The sequence below is a fragment of the Saccopteryx bilineata genome, chromosome 12 (genome assembly GCF_036850765.1).
Source record: "Saccopteryx bilineata isolate mSacBil1 chromosome 12, mSacBil1_pri_phased_curated, whole genome shotgun sequence".
Taxonomy (NCBI): domain Eukaryota; kingdom Metazoa; phylum Chordata; class Mammalia; order Chiroptera; family Emballonuridae; genus Saccopteryx; species Saccopteryx bilineata.
The window spans coordinates 5,494,089-5,512,176 of record NC_089501.1 but is presented as its reverse complement, the minus strand read 5'-3'; the positions used below and the strand labels follow the sequence as shown (position 1 = coordinate 5,512,176).

The 18,088-nt window shown below is 36.3% G+C and overlaps 1 protein-coding gene across 3 annotated transcripts in view; it reads left to right on the top strand.

The window, feature by feature from the left end:
• AK9 (adenylate kinase 9) overlaps positions 1–18,088 on the top strand; it is a 178,054-nt gene that overhangs the window by 72,658 nt on the left and 87,308 nt on the right. The window contains exons 17-18 of one of the 3 annotated variants that reach the window (XM_066247994.1): positions 16,917–17,073; positions 17,876–17,990. The exons of 1 other annotated variant lie outside the window; for it this stretch is intronic. In XM_066247994.1, the coding sequence (XP_066104091.1) occupies positions 16,917–17,073; positions 17,876–17,990 (272 nt within the window). The remainder of the gene's footprint in view (positions 1–16,916; positions 17,074–17,875; positions 17,991–18,088) is intronic. One more of the 3 variants, XM_066247991.1, reaches the window with a different exon arrangement.

Here is an 18,088-nt window from a genome sequence, read left to right as displayed (position 1 = left end):
TTCCCTTCACTTTCCTTGCCTTTGGAGACAAATTTATAAAATGTTCTCTATGGCCAAGATCCATGAGTTTAGTACCTATGTTTTCTTCTATGTGATATTGTTTCAGATCTTATATTTAGGTCTTTGATCCATTTTGAATTAATTTTTGTATAAAAAGACAAACTGTAGTCAAGTTTCATTCTTTTCATTGTGGCTTTCCAGTTTTCCCAGCACCACTTATTGAAGAAGCTTTCCTTTCTCCATTGTGTGTTTTTGGCTCCTTTATCAAAGATGATTTGACCATGTATATGTGGTTTTATTTCTGGGCTCTCTATTCTGTTCCATTGGTCTGAGTGTCTATTTTTCTGCCAATACCATGCTGTTTTGATTATCGTGGCTCTGTAGTATAATTTTTTTTAATTTATTCATTTCAGAGAGGGAGAGAGAGAGAGACAGACAAAGAGAGAGAGAAGAGAGAGACAGGGGGGAGGAGCTGGAAGCATCAACTCCCATATGTGCCTTGACCAGGCAAGCCCAGGGCTTCGAACCGGCGACCTCAGCATTTCCAGGTCGACGCTTTATCCACTGCGCTACCACAGGTCAGGCATCTGTAGTATAATTTGAAGTCAGGTATTGTAATGCCCCCAGCTTTGTTTTTTTCCCCTTAGGATTACTTTGACTATTCGGGGTTATTATAGTTCCATATAAACCTGATGATTTTTTTCTTCTATTTCTTTAAAAAATGACATTGGAATTTTGATGAGAATTGCATTAAATTTGCATATTGGTTTGGGTAATATGGTCATTTTAACTATATTTATTCTTTCTGTCCAAGAACAAGGAATATTTTTCCATTTCATTGTGTCTTTTTCAATTTCCTTTAACAATGCTTTATAGTTTTCATTTATATAGTTACTTTACATTCTTTGTTATGTTTATTCCTAGGTATTTTATTTTTTTGTTCCAACTGTAAAAGAGATTATTTTTTTTTAGTTTATTTTCTAAAATTTCATTGTTGGCATATTAGAAAGCAATTGACTTCTGTATATTAATTTTGTATCCTGCGAGCTTACTGTATTGGTTTGTTGTTTCTAATAGCCTTTCTGTGGAGTCTTTGGGGTTTTCTATATACAGAATTATATCATCTGCAAAAAGTGAAAACTTTACTTCTTCTTTCTTAATATGAATGCCTTTTATTTTTTTCTCTTGTCTGATTGCTCTGGCTAGAACTTCCAGCACTACGTTGAATAAGAATGGAGAGAGTGGGCAACCTTGTCTTGTTCCTAATTTTAGAGGAAAAGTTTTTAGTTTTTTGCCATTTAATATAATATTAGCTGATGGTTTGTCATAAATGACCTTTATTGTATTGAGATATTTTCCTTCTATACCCATTTTGTTGAGTGTTTTAAACATAAAATGATGTTGTATTTTATCGAATGCCTTTTCTGCATCTATTGATAGGATCATATGATTTTTGTTTTTTGTTTTATTGATATAGTTTATTACATTAATTGTTTTACATATGTTGAACCATCCTTGTGATTCTGGGATGAATCCCACTTAATCATGATGAATTATTTTTTATTGTGTTGTTGTATTCGATTTGCTAATATTTTGTTTAGGGTTTTTGCATCTGTATTCATTAGAGATAATGGACTGTAGTTTTTTTGTGTGTTGTCCTTGCCAGGTTTTGGTATGAGAGTTATGTTGGCCTCATAAAATGTGTTTGGAAGTATAGCCTCTTCTTCAATTTTTTGGAAGACTTTAAGTAGGATAGGAATCAAGTCTTCTTTGAATATTTGATAGAATTTACTAGTATAGCTGTCTGGCCCCAGACTTGTATTTTGGAGGAGGTTTTTGAGAGTTGTTTCTATTTCCTCCCTGCTTATGGGTCTGTTTTGGCTTTCTACTTCTTCGGGATTCAGTCTAGGAAGATTGTACTGTTCTAGGAATTAATCCATTTCTTCTAGATTGTTAAATTTGGTGGCATATAGTTTTGCATAGTATTCTACAATAATCCTTCGTATATCTATGATATCTGTGGTAATTTCTCCTCTTTCATTTTGGTTTTTGTTTACATGAGTCCTTTCTCTTTTTTCCTTAGTGAGTCTTGCCAGGGGTTTGTCAATTTTTTTGATCTTTTTAAAGAACCAGCTCATTTTATTGATTTTTTTCTATAGTTTTTCTATTCTCTATTTCATTTATTTCTGCTCTGATTTTTATTATTTCCTTTCTTCTGCTGGTTTTGGGTTGTCTTTGTCCTTTTTTTTTCTAGTTCCTTAAGATGTGATATTAAGCTGTTTATTTGGGCTCTCTCTTATTTGTTCATATAGGCCTATAATTATATGAATTTCTCTCTTATTTCTGCTTCTGCTGTATCCCAGAGATTCTGATATGTTGTGTTGTCATTTTCATTTTCTGTATACATCTTTTGATCTTTGCTTTTATTTCTTCTTTGACCCAGTCATTTTTTAGAAGTATGTTGTTTAATTTCCACATTTTTATGGGTTTGTTTACTTCTTTTTTGAAGTTGAATTCTAGTTTCAAAGATTTATGGTCAGACAATATGTTTGGTATAATTTCAATCTTTCTGAATTTGTTCATGTTAGTGTTGTGGCCCAACATATGGTCAACTCTTGAGAATGTTCATATATACTCGAGAAAAATGTATACTCTGACATTTTGGGATGAAATGTCCTGTAGATGTCTATCATATCCAATTGTTCTAGTGTTTCGTTTAAGGCCAATATTTCTTTATTAGTTTTCTGTTTGGATGAATGAGCCTTCAGTGGTGTATTGTGGTCTCCAAGTATGATTGTATTTTTGTTGCTTTTTATTTTTAGATCAGTTAGTAGGTGTCTTATATACTTTGGTGCTCCTTGGTTTGGTGCATCTATATTAAGAAGTGTTATGTCTTCTTGATCCAATGTCCCCTTTATCATTATGAAATGACCATCTTTGTCTCTGATTACCTTTGTTGTCTTGTAGTCAGCATTGTTAGATATGAGTATGGCTACACCTGCCTTTCTTTGGATATTATTTGCTTGGAGAATCATTTTCCAACCTTTCACTTTGAATCTATTTTTATCCTTGTAGCTTAGATGTGTTTCTTGAAGGCAGCATACAGTTGAATTTTCTTTTTTGATCCACTCTGCTACTCTGTGTCTTTTTATTGGTGAGTTCAATCCATTTACATTTAATGTAATTATTGACACTTGAGGGTTTTCTATTGCCATTTTATAAATTGCTTTCTGATAGCTGTTTGTTTTTTGGTTCTTCTCTTTTGTTTTTCTGTCATTTGTTTTTGTTTAGTTGTATTCCATACTTCTTTCCTCTGTTTCTTCTTCTTTTAAGCCATGTATTTCAATAGTGGTGTTTTCAGGGTGGTTACCATTAGGTAATTAAAAGAATATATATCATATTCATTGTAGTCCATTATCTCATGAGTGCTTCTGCACTCCATCCTCCTTTGCTACTGCTGATCTTTGTCCTCTCCCCTTCTTTGTTTTTGTTGTTAAAGGTTATTCTTGTTTTTATTGTGATCTTGTTGGAGCTTTTACTTGTGACTTTGTTTTGTTTTGTTCTTTGTATCTGGTCAGATAACCCCCTTTAGTATTTCCTGAAGTGGGGGTTTTCTGGTGATAAATTCCCTCATCTTCTCTATATCTGTGAATGTTTTTATTTCCCCTTCATATTTGAATAATAGCTTTGATGGATATAGTATTCTTGGCTGGAAATTCCTCTCTTTCAGTACTTTAAATATTGGGGTCCACTCTCTTCTGGCTTGTAGAGTTTCTGCTGAGAAATCTGATGATAGCCTAGTGAGCCTTCCTTTATATGTTGTATTCTTCTTTTCCCTGGCTGCCTTGAGGATTTTTTCTTTGTCATTGATTTGTGATAATTTCATTATGATGTGCCTTGGAGTAAGTCTGTTTAGGTTAAGGTAACTCAGTGTTCTGTTTGCTTCTTGAATTCAAGGCTCTAATTCTTTCCATAGGCTTGGGAAGTTCTCATCAATTATTTGTTTGAATATGTTCTCCATTCCTTTTTCTCTCTTCTTCTTCTTCTTCTGATATACCCATTATTCTTATATTGCTCTTTCTGATGAAGTCAGACAATTTTTGTAGGGCTTCTCATTTTTTTAAATTTGTGAGTCTCTCTCCTCTTCTCTCCATAGTATCTCTAGTTGCCTGTTTTCTATGTCACTAATTTTCTTCTCTATCTGGCCTGTTCTATTAGCTAAGCTTGTTACCTTGTTTTTCAGTTCATATATTGAGTTTTTCATCTTTGTTTGGTTCCTTTTTATAGTTTCAATTTCCTTGGTGAAGTATTCTTTTTGTTCATTAAATTGTTTTTGAGCTCACTAAATTGCCTCTCAGAACTCTCTTGTATTTCATTGAGTATTTTTAGGACTTCAATTTTGAATTCTCTGTCATTTAACTCCAAGGTTTTCAAGTAATTGAAAATTTTTTTTCTAGAGCTTTCCATCATCTGTCTGAGCTATGTCTCTGTCTTTTGTATCCATGATATTTGATTTCTTTTTCCTTAATGGCATTTGGAAGTGGTAATGTTGCTAACACTAATAAAAGATAATTTAAAAATAAAATAAAAATTGGAAAAAGTGAAAATTCTATAATGATAAGTGGAATGAAAACTACAGAGAACAAAAAGCAGGAACTGAGGAAAAATGACAAAAGAGAAAAAATGCAGTAAAGAAACAAGCAAAATGCCACAAAGAAAAATATGAATCCAAAATATAATAATTTGATAATAAATGATGATAGAATAAGAGGAAAAGAAAAAAGAAGAAAAAAAGAGAAAGGAGAAGAAATGGAAAGAAAGAAGAAAGAGAAAAAAATAACAACAAAATAAGAAATAAAAGTTTCTGAAATGAAACCCTCACAAAAAACAAGAATGAAAAATGTAACAACTATGGATAATGAAGTTCAAAAGAAAAGAAAGAAAAGAAAAAGGAAAGAAGAAAAAATGACAAAAAGCATTTTAAAATGTAATTTTTTTTTTGGTTTTGAGGGGTAACTTCTTTTTTTCGGCAGGTGGCGCTATACTACAATTTTTGCCTCTGTGGGGGCTCTTGGGCAAAGGTCTGCTGGTGTTTTGCTGTGATAATGACATAGGCTGGGCCTCAGTTCCGTTGTTAGGTGGGGCTTGTTAGGACTTTGCAATTTGATAGCTCTAGCAATAGCAGTCTCGGTTTTCCAGCTGCATCTCCCCACGCCCATCCCACAGGAGCTAGCAACATCGAGACTTAGCTGTGGGTTCTACCTCAGCCACTGTCTGCATAGCCAGGGGATCCATGTGCAGCCAGGTCCTTCTTCTAGTTCCGCTCAAAGCACAGTTCTGGGCAGGGCAGTGGCAATGAGAGCCACCAAGGAGAGCAGGCAGGGCAGGGTGCAGCTTGCAGATCAAGCACCTCTCTGCTACACACAGGCAAAATTCTATGGGCCGGCTGGCAGATCTAGCACACTTTAGTGTGCCAGGGGTCTAATCTCCATGGGCTTCTCATTCGTGAGCTGCTTGGTAGCCCGCAGTAGGCCACGTCTATGTCCAGCTCCCACACTCCAGCAATGCGCACAGAGACTTGCACCCGCTGGCTCAGGCACCCAGCGCACCTGTGATCTCAGGCAGAGCTGGGAATGCACAGAGACGCTTGCATCGGCCCACAGAGGCGCCCAGCGTGAGCAGTCTCAGGCTAAGGACTTTGGCCTGTGCACACTCCCAGCGCTGGTGATTGTGGAGCCGGGAATGCCCAAAGACGCTGGCAGCAGCCCACACAGGAGCCTAGCGCTGATAATCTTAGGCTAAGCACTCCAGCCCACGCGTGCGCCAGCGCCAGTGATGCTAGGTGGAGCGGCTCACACAGCACTGGTGGTCATGGAGCCCGGAATGCACAATGATGCTGGCACCAGCCCACGTGGGCACCTTGAGCTGGTAATTTTAGGTGGAGCCCACCGCCCCATGCGCAGACCCAGCATCCACAATCTCAGGCAGAGCCGGCGTGTTCTTTCTTTTGTTTAAGCACCTACCCTAACTCAACTCCTTCCCCTCTAACCCAGACTATCCACCTCGCTCCGCTCCAAACAAAAGCGCCCCTTCCTCAGATCAGTGAGGAAAGCAAAATGCCCAGTCCTCTGTCTTATTTCCTTCAGAGTGGATTATATTTATATTCAGCCACCTTTTCACCCAATCATACCTTTATCTGTGTGTGTATATTTCAGGTGCTCCTGAGATTTCCCCCCTGTGTTTAGATGTTGAATTTGTTGAAATTTCAAGGGGAGAGATTGAGAGCACCCCTCACGCCACCACTTCAGTGACGTCCTCAATATATTTCTTAAACTGACAAAATAACTCTAAGTTGATTTGGAAGAACCAGTAATTGAGACTAGGTGCGAACAGTTTGGCAAAGTGTAATGGAGACTTGCTCTACCAGCCAGTAAAATGTGTTGAAATACTACAATAATATATAAGCTTGATATTATACAAGAATAAACAGAACCATAGAGAAGGTACAAAAACAAACCTCAGTAGAGATTAAAAAAAAATTTACTATGTGCTGAAGTTTACATCACAATCCAAAATGAAAGGAACAATGATTTCAGTGTTGATAAGATGCACTATTGGGGAAAACCAATTTAAATTTTCAAATAAATTTCCTATAAGTAGTTAAATGTAAAAGTGGCATTTTTTAACTGGAAGAAAATGTAGTCATGTTGAAATGATCTTGGAATGGTCAAGCACTCTGGGCACAAATGCAGTGGAAGAACTCTTAAAGCAAAATCTCAGTGATGAGGGTCTGTAGTGATTCTCTCTGTATAAAAAATTATAAAAATCAAAGTTTTAAGGCACAGATTAAATTGGGGGAAGTATTTATAATAAAATGATATATTCTTCCTTAATATAAAAGCAGGCAAAAATGTAAACAGATTATTTTATCAAAGAAAAAATATGGATGGTTAATTGAAATTTTTTTAATGCTCAAGTTTCAATAAAAATTATAACAGATAGGATGACGTCAGAGTAATGGCGGGGTAGGAAGCGATACCGATAAATCTCCCCCAGAACTCAACAAGATCTTCAACCAGAAACAGAAAAACCTATACTTGGAGCTTCCAGATGCTTCGCAATGCACCCAAAGGTATGATTGAGTGAAAAATTGGCTAAATATATAACCAAACCCCGAAGGAAATAGGGAGTAAGAAATGCTCCGCCTTCCTCACTAACCTAAACAGGGCGGCTTTCTCTGGTAACTGTGAATATAGAAACTGAGGCAGGCAAAGGGGGTGAATAGATCCAGGCCGCCGCGGCACAAACGGCCGAACCAGGGTGTGGCACGGAGATCCAAGCCAAGGAAAATCTGATCCTGTGGCAACCGGGGGAATACAAGCTAACACTCGCGCCAAACCCAAACAAAGAAAGACAAGCGGAGCGGCCATTTTACCCGGCCTCCTGGTCGGTGCGCAGTTAATGGGCGAGAATTTCTTCCTAGGCCCCGAGAGTGGGTGCCCGTGTTGCCCCACCGAGAGGCAGGGTCAGAGGCCTTTCTGTGGGCTGAGGGCAGAGTCTCTGGGCAGCCCCAGCGCCCTGGGAAAGCCACGCACGGGAGGGAGTGAGAACTAATTCCAACAGTGGAGATTTTCCGTGCTGGAGGGTCTTTCACTCAGAGGGAAACGCGGCCGGCCTCATATCCTGGTTTGCGCGCGCAGATAAGGAGTGAGCAATTCCTCCGAGTGCCTCGGCAGTGCGCGCCCGTGTTATCACACAGAGGGGCAGAGTCAGGGGCCTTTGAGTGGGCCAAAGCAGAATCTCGAGCCGCCCCAGCGCCTTGCAAAAGCCACGCATGGGGACGGAACGAGACTCAATTCCAACGCTACAACTTTTCCCTGCGGTTGGGGGTTTCACTCAGAGCATGAGACTGCTGGCCGGATATCCTGGTCGCAGAGAGTGAGTGAGAGTTTCTTCCAAGCGCCCAGGGAGTGGGCGCCCGCTTGTGTTACCGGACAGAGTGGCAGAGCCAGAGGTCTTTGAGTGGGTGGAAAGCCCGCCTGATTATGCTAGCAGCTCTGACTGACTGAGCCTTACCCAGAGCCCTGTGCCAAGTGGGAATAGAGTGGGGAGTTGCCAGCTCTTTGAGCCTCTTACTATCCAGGCAGAGGCAGCAGCAACCCCATAGCTGGATTATCAGGCTACTAATTGAGGAAGGAAAGACTAGGAGAAAGGCTCCAGGAACACGGACTCTCTCACTGTCGGAGCCTATAAATGCTAATGAGCTTCGACTGCCAACGAGACTAAAGCACAATACATGACATTGCCATAGAGACTTATCAACTGCAAACCTCTACCTGAGCGTGCCAAAGGGGCAGAACCTGGGGTACAGAGTCACCGACCAGGAAGAGGGAGAGAAAAGAAAAAGCAAGAAGATAACCTCTCAAAATCAAGAATAATCTGCAGACTTTATAACCTATCCCATTTTATTATATTTGTTCGTTTGTTTCTCTTATCTTCATTCTTGATACTTTTTTTTTCCTCCTCCAATTTGGACGATTAACTCTCTACCGGTCTTACTCTCTCCTCTCCTTGAACTACACTACCCATAAGTGTTACATCTCCCATTATCTTTTCTCTTCTCTTCCTTTCTCTCTATGAGGGTTGCTCTCCAAAACCCTTAACTCTCTCTCTCTCTCTCTCTTTTCTTTTTTCTTCTTTTAGTGGTTCCCTCTTTTTTTTCCTCTCTCTCTTTCTTTTCTCCCTCTATATTAGTTTCTTCCTTTCTCCTTTACATCTCCTCTCATTCAAACCTCAATAACAAACAAATTATCTTATCTGGGACTCAAACCTATGTTTGTGGCATTTTGGGGGGTTTTTACTTCACCTTTTTAACTCACTAGCAGTGCTCCCATCCCTGGATCTCCATATTATCTAGTTCTTGTTCCACTAAATACAATAGTAATTTTTTAATTTGTCCCCCCATTTTTCCGTATTCCTCTTATTCCTCTCATCATAACTCTTAGACAACCAACACCTAAAAGCAAATCATTTTATTCTTGACCCAAATTTTTTCCTTATTTGCTTTTTGTGGGTCCATACATCTTTTTTTTCTTTTTTTCTTTTTTTTTTTTTTTTGCCCCTTTATTACTTTTCCCCAATTCAGGCCCTCCATCACAGGCATTGTTTGTTATAATTCACAGTCCAACACAAGATTTTCTCAAAAAAGAGGGGAGAGGAGAGGAGAGGAAAAAAGGAGGGGAGGAATAATTTCCTTTTTTTAAAAATTTTTATTTTATTTTATTTTTCTTTATTTCATTATTAATTTTTTTTTAAAAAAACAACTCTTTTCGATTTTTTATTTTTTTTATTTTTTTTTAACTTTTTATTCTTTATTAAATCTCATTAATACTATCAACAAAACCACCCTCAGATGCCATTAAGGAAGAGAAAATCGAATATCATGGATTCAAAAGAAAGAGAGGTAACACAGCTAGATGAGGAAAAATCTATGGAGAAAAAATTTAATATATTGGAAACCTTGGAGCTAAATGACAGAGAATTCAAGATAGAAATCCTAAAAATCCTCCGAGATATACAAAAAAACACAGAAAGGCAATTTAGGGAGCTCAGAAAACAACTCAATGAACAAAAAGAATATATGTCCAAGGAAATTGAAACTATAAAAACAAATCAAACAGAGATGAAAAACTCAATTCACGAGCTGAAAAACGAAGTAACAAGCTTAGCTAATAGAACAGGTCAGATAGAAGAGAGGATTAGTGAAATAGAAGACAAGCAACTTGAGGCACAACAGAGAGAAGAAGAGAGAGACTCAAAAATTAAAAAAAATGAGATAGCCCTACAAGAATGATCTGACGCCATCAAAAAGAATAACATAAGAATAATAGGTATATCAGAGGGAGAAGAGAGAGAAAATGGAATGGAGAACATACTCAAAAAAATAATAGATGAGAACTTCCCAAGCCTGTGGAAAGAACTAAAGCCTCAAGTTCAAGAAGCAAACAGAACTCCAAGTTTTCTTAACCCCAACAAACCTACTCCAAGGCATATCATAATGAAATTGACACAAACCAACAGCAAAGAAAAAATTCTCAAGGCAGCCAGGGAAAAGAAGAATACAACATATAAAGGAAGGCCCATTAGATTATCATCAGATTTCTCAGCAGAAACTCTACAAGCTAGAAGAGAGTGGACCCCAATATTTAAAGTCCTGAAAGAGAGGAACTTTCAGCCACGAATACTATACCCATCAAAGCTATCCTTCAAATACGAAGGAGAAATAAAAACATTCACAGATACAGAAAAGATGAGGGAATTTATCATCAGAAAACCCCCACTCCAGGAATTACTAAAGGGGGTTCTCCAATCAGATACAAAGAAAAAAAAAAACAGAGCCACAAGTAAAAGCTCCAAGAAGAACACAATAAAACCAAATTTAAACTGTGACAACAACAAAAAGAAAGAGGGGGAGAAGATGGAGATTAACAGTAGCAAAGGACGATGGAGTGCAAAAGTACTCACAAAATAGTTCGCTACAATGAACAGGGTAGGGACCCTTTTCATTACTTAAAAGTAACCACCATTGAAAAAACCACCACAGAAGCACATGAGATAAAAAAGATAGCAACAGAGGAAAGATGTATGGAACACAACCAAATAAAAACAAAAGATAAAAAAACGAAAGAGAAGGATCAAACAAGACACAAAACTAACAGAAAGCAAGATATAAAATGGCAATAGGGAACTCACAAGTATCAATAATTACACTAAATGTAAATGGATTAAACTCACCAATAAAAAGGCACAGAGTAGCAGAATGGATTAAAAAAGAAAATCCAACTGTATGCTGCCTACAGGAAACTCATCTAAGTAACAAGGATAAAAACAAATTCAAAGTGAAAGGCGGAAAACAATACTCCAAGCAAATAACATCCAAAAAAAAGCAGGTGTAGCAATACTCATATCGGATAATGCTGACTACAAGACAGCAAAAGTACTCAGAGACAAAAATGGCCATTTCATAATGGCTAAGGGGACACTGAATCAAGAAGACATAACAATTCTTAATATATATGCACCAAACCAAGGAGCACCAAAATATATAAGACAGCTACTTATTGATCTTAAAACAAAAACTGACAAAAATACAATCATACTTGGAGACCTCAATACACCGCTGACGGCTCTAGATCGGTCATCCAAACAGAGAATCAACAAAGACATAGTGGCCTTAAACAAAACACTAGAGCACCTGGATATGATAGACATCTACAGGACATTTCATCCCAAAGTGACTGAGTATACATTTTTCTCCAGTGTACATGGATCATTCTCAAGAATTGACCATATGTTGGGCCACAAAAACAACATCAGCAAAGTCAGAAAAATTGAAGTTGTACCAAGCATATTTTCTGATCATAAAGCCTTGAACTAGAATTCAACTGCAAAAAAGAGGAAAAAAAATTTCACAAAAATGTGGAAACTAAACCACATACTTTTAAAAAATGAATGGGTCAAAGAAGAAATAAGTGCAGAGATCAAAAGATATATACAGACTAATGAAAATGACAATACGACATATCAGAATCTATGGGATGCAGCAAAAGCAGTGATAAGAGGGAAGTTCATATCGCTTCAGGCATATATGAACAAACAAGAGAGAGCCCAAGTGAACCACTTAACTTCCCACCTTAAGAAACTAGAAAAAGAAGAACAAAGACAACCCAAAACCAGCCGAAGAAAGGAGATAATAAAAATCAGAGCAGAAATAAATGAATTAGAGAACAGAAAAACTATAGAAAAAATTAATAGAACAAGGAGCTGGTTCTTTGAAAAGATCAACAAAATTGACAAACCCTTGGCAAGACTTACCAAGGAAAAAAGAGAAAGAACTCATATAAACAAAATCCAAAATGAAAGAGGAGAAATCACCACGGACACCGTAGATATACAAAGCATTATTGTAGAAGACTATGAAAAACTTTATGCCACTAAATTCAACAACCTAGAAGAAATGGATAAATTCCTAGAACAATACAACCTTCCTAGACTGAGTCAAGAAGAAGCAGAAAGCCTAAACAGACCTATCAGTAGAGAAGAAATAGAAAAAACCATTAAAAACCTCCCCAAAAATAAAAGTCCAGGCCCTGACGGCTATACCAGCGAATTTTATCAAACATTCAAAGAAGACTTGGTTCCTATTCTACTCAAAGTCTTCCAAAAAATTGAAGAAAAAGCAATACTTCCAAACACATTTTATGAGGCCAACATAACCCTCATACGAAAACCAGGCAAGGATGGCACAAAAAAAGAAAACTACAGACCAATATCTCCAATGAATACAGATGCTAAAATACTAAACAAAATACTAGCAAATCGAAAACAACAACATATTAAAAAAATAATACATCATGATCAAGTGGGATTCATCCCAGAATCTCAAGGATGGTTCAACATACGTAAAACAGTTAACGTAATACACCATATCAACAAAACAAAGAACAGAAACCACATGATCTTATCAATAGACGCAGAAAAGGCTTTCGATAAAATACAACACAATTTTATGTTTAAGACTCTCAACAAAATGGGTATAGAAGGAAAATATCTCAACATGATAAAGGCCATATATGATAAACCATCAGCTAACATCATATTAAATGGCACTAAACTGAAGGCTTTCCCCCTTAAATCAGGAACAAGACAGGGTTGTCCACTCTCTCCACTCTTATTTAATGTGGTACTAGAGGTTCTAGCCAGAGCAATCAGACAAGACAAAGAAATAAAAGGTATCCATATCGGAAAAGAAGAAGTAAAGGTATCACTTTTTGCAGATGATATGATCCTATACATCGAAAACCCCAAAGAATCCACAAAAAGACTACTAGAAACAATAAGCCAATACAGTAAGGTCGCAGGATACAAAATTAACATACAGAAGTCAATAGCCTTTCTATATGCCAACAATGAAACAACTGAGAAGGAACTCAAAAGAATAATCCCCTTCACGATTGCAACAAAAAAAATAAAATACTTAGGAATAAACATAACAAAGAATGTCAAGGACTTATATAATGAAAACTATAAACCATTGTTAAGGGAAATCGAAAAAGATATAATGAGATGGAAGAATATACCTTGTTCTTGGCTAGGAAGAATAAATATAATCAAGATGGCCATATTACCCAAAGCAATATACAAATTTAATGCAATTCCCATCAAAATTCCAATGATGTTTTTAAAGAAATAGAGCAAAAAATCATCAGATTTATATGGAACTATAAAAAACCCCGAATAGCCAAAGCAATCCTAAAAAAAAAGAATGAAGCTGCGGACATAACAATACGTGACTTCAAACTCTATTATAGGGCCACGACAATCAAAACAGCATGGTATTGGCAGAAAAATAGACACTCAGACCAATGGAACAGAATAGAAAGTCCAGAAATAAAACCACATATATATAGTCAAATAATTTTTGATAAAGGGGCCAACAACACACAATGGAGAAAAGAAAGCCTCTTCAATAAATGGTGCTGGGAAAACTGGAAACCCACATGCAAAAGAATGAAACTGGACTACAATCTTTCCCCCTGTACAAAAATTAACTCAAAATGGATCAAAGATCTAAACATAAGACCTGAAACAATTAAGTACATAGAAGAAGACATAGGTACTCAACTCATGGACCTGGGTTTTAAAGAGCATTTTATGAATTTGACTCCAATGGCAAGAGAAGTGAAGGCAAAAATTAATGAATGGGACTACATCAGACTAAGAAGTTTTTGCTCAGCAAAAGAAACTGATAACAAAATAAACAGACAGCCAACTAAATGGGAAATGATATTTTCAAACAACAGCTCAGATAAGGGCCTAATATCCAAAATATACAAAGAACTCATAAAACTCAACAACAAACAAACAAACAATCCAATAAAAAAATGGGAAGAGGATATGAATAGACACTTCTCCCAGGAAGAAATACAAATGGCCAACAGATATATGAAAAGATGCTCATCTTCTTTAGCTATTAGAGAAATGCAAATCAAAACGGCAATGAGATACCACCTCACACCTGTTCGATTAGCTGTTATTAGCAAGTCAGGTAATAGCAAATGTTGGAGAGGCTGTGGAGAAAAAGGAACCCTCATCCACTGTTGGTGGGAATGTAAAGTAGTACAACCATTATGGAAGAAAGTATGGTGGTTCCTCAAAAAACTGAAAATAGAACTACCTTATGACCCAGCAATCCCTCTACTGGGTATATATCCCCAAAACTCAGAAACATTGATACGTAAAGACACATGCAGCCCCATGTTTATTGCAGCATTGTTCACAGTGGCCAGGACATGGAAACAACCAAAAAGCCCATCAATAGATGACTGGATAAAGAAGATGTGGCACATATACACTATGGAATACTACTCAGCCATAAGAAATGATGACATCGGAACATTTACAGCAAAATGGTGGGATCTTGATAACATGATACGAAGCGAAATAAGTAAATCAGAAAAAACCAGGAACTGTATTATTCCATACGTAGGTGGGACATAATAGTGAAACTAAGAGACATTGATAAGAGTGTGGTGGTTACGGGGGGGAGGGGGGAATGGGAGAGGGATAGGGGGTGGGGAGGGGCACAAAGAAAACAAGATAGAAGGTGACAGAGGACAATCTGACTTTGGGTGGTGGGTATGCAACATAATTGAACGACAAGATAACCTGGACTTGTTATCTTTGAATATATGTATCCTGATTTATTGATGTCACCCCATTAAAAAAATAAAATTATAAAAAAAAAATTTAAAAAAAATTAAAACAATATATATAATTTCTCTGCAAAGTTTGTAAAGATATTTTTAAAACTTACAACAATTTAGGCCTTGACTGGTTAGCTAAGTTGGTTAGAGTGCTATCCCAAAACACCCAGTTTGCCTGACCTATGGTGGCACAGCGGATAAAGTGTTGACCTGGAACACTGGGGTCACTGGTTCGAAACCCTGGGCTTGCCTGGTCAAGGCACATATAGGAGTTGATGCTTCCTGCTCCTCCCCCTACCTTTCACTCTCCTCTCTAAAAATGAATAAATTAAAAAGAAAACAAAACACCAAGTTTATGGGTTCAATCAGGGAACAACTAAGTGGAATAACAAATAAATGCTTCTCTCTCTCACTATCTCTCTCTCTCTCTCTCTATCTCTCTCTCTCCTTCCTCTCTCTGTATCTCTAAAAATCAATCAATAATTTTAAAATAAAAATAACAATTCATATTAGTGAGGCTGTAATGATATGGTCACATAGCAGAAATGAAAATTGATACAGACGTTTTGAAAACAAAGTGGTAATGTGTATACAAAGCATTTAAAATGTTTATTCCTTGTTCTTTTTTACTTAAAAACACTTCTTCTAGAAATCTAACCTAAAGAAATATGTATTTGGACAAAGACATATATATAGATGTTCATCACATGAGCACAATATTATAATAAAATTATGTTATATAAATATTTAACAGTAAGAGGATGATTAAACAAATTAAGATTTAATCATTTGATAAAATACTATGAAGTCATTAAATATTTTTCAAAAAGATTGAAATGGAGAAACAGTTAAATTATATGTTGATATTCTTTTAATTTTCATATCTTTTAAACTTGGGTAATAAAATTGTTATTAACCATTTATATTATTTCTAGTTTTACTGAGATATAATTAACATATCATACTGTATCGATTTAAGGTGTACAACATAATGATTTGATATATGCATATATGCAAAATGATTATCACAATAAATTTAGTTAACATTCATCACCTCACACAGTTACTTTTTTTGTGTACAGTAATAACTTAAGATCTACTCTGTAAGCAACTTTCACTGTTAACTGTAGTCACCATGTTGCACATTACATCCCCAGGATTTATTTATCTTGTAATTGGAAGTTTGTACCTTTTGATCCACTTCATCTATTTTCCCTTGTCACCATGCCCACCTCTGGCAAGCACCAATCTGTTCTGTTTCCATGCGCTTAGTTTTTTAAAATTTCACTTATAAGTGAAATCATATAGTATATGTCTTTCTCTCTTCTTTCACTTATATTTCTCCTCTTTAGCTTTTATCACTCTTTAATTCTCTTATGTTACACATGTCAATGTGTTTAAAATTTTTTTCTATAGACTCTTCATTCAGATGGAAATTGATAAAGCAGATAATCTTAAATTCTGCTTATGCCAGAGGGTTACAGTTGACATCTCTTGCCATTTGACTTACTTCTGACATTCTATGACTACCTGATGTCACCCAAATGTGTTTAAAACCCTCAGAATTGGTGTGTTTACGGATCTACATTACTAATTTCTGTACTTGTATTGAAGCCATTGCTGCTCAGCAGTGGGTGGGAGAAAGTTTAGCAGAACTCCTTAAGCACCTGCAAGATTTGTTTTACCCAGTTCCCTCTACAGCTATTTGTAACCACGTCAGTACCTCTCAGCTCTCTCACTGAGGGATGAAAAACAAAAGGGAAGTGAAGAGTATTGTCACTACAAAGGATAAGCTGGACTAGGACCTCACTACTCAAAGAGTGGTCCATAGATCATCATAACTTGAAAGGCCTCACCTCAGACCATCTAAATTAGGATTTTGAATTCTGTAATATTGAAAAACATATAGCAAAAAAAGTGTTAAATTTATTTAATAAAGGCTTTTGCTTCTCATTCTTAATTTTTAAAACTTACAGCTTTCTTGCTTTAAGTTTCTATTTTGCAATTAAATAGCTCTTTCTTTTTTTTTTTTTCTGAAAGTCAGAAGAACTCCAGAGATAGTTGGTTAAGGTTCACAAAAGGTGATGTGTCAAGGTGGCATCCTTGACTTGTCTAGCTATGATGATAATATCAGTGTGTCATTTTCTACAGGTAGTTGAAAAAAACAAGAACAGGTTTCCGGGTGCCCCAAAATATGGAGGATGGATACTGGACAACTGCCCTGTTATAAAAGAACTATGGGCACCCTTAATCGAAAAAGGAATCATACCGGATTTAGTAATCTGTTTATCAGATACAGAAAACAATGGTTGGTAAATATTTATCATACAAATTTTTATTGCTGATAATATTTTTAGTTAAACTATAAAATGGAAAAGTCTCCACCCTCAGTAGGTACAAATACCACCCCAGCAATCCTTTTATGACCTAGAGGTACACAAAATGAGGCATCCAGTCAACAAGCAGGTGGCCAGGATAGTGTGCTGGAGTGCTGGCTGTTCCACCAGGCCTTTATAATTACACTTTGGGGCTGAGACTTCAACACCCCCTTCTCAGTCAGCACTGTAAATTCTAATGAATTATATATAAGGCTGAAGGCAGACACTGTATATTAGTCCTCTTCACTCTACTGGGAAATATTAAGTACATAAAGATAGCAAAACTAAATTTTAATTATTTTGTCACTTTGTGCAAAGCTATAATAATCAGAATAGTATGGTACTAGTATAAAAACAGATGCATAAGCCAATGGAACAGAATAGAGAGCCCAGAAACAAACCCCACATATGTATGGTCAACTAATCTTTGACAAGGGGGCCAAGAATATTCTGTCATTTTGACTTTTAGGGAAATATACTTCAAAAGAGTTTCTGGGAGGATGCATAATATACTACATTTTTTCATGCTTTAATTAATTATGACATGCCAATATATACCTTTTGAAGAGGATTTCAGATGATCTCTCAATATTTGAAAGAATCTGGGCTCTATTTAAATAAATGCTTAAAAGAAAATATATTTCAATATAGGCAGAATTAATTTTTATTGTTAATTTTCAAAGTGTATGTCACTATATAGAACTTAAAATTAATATTCTCTTTACATTTCAGGAAAATGTTCACTTAATAGACTGTATTTAGAGAATAAACCTGAAATTGACTCTAAGATTTTAGAAAGATTATTAGATGAACTACAAGAGAAAAAAACAGAGGAAGAAGCAGCAAGGTAAAAAATCTGCCAGATATAATAAAGCAGGTTAATGAATCTTTTATGAAACTGTTTAATATCTACTTTCAATTTATATTTATGAAATCTCTTTTTTT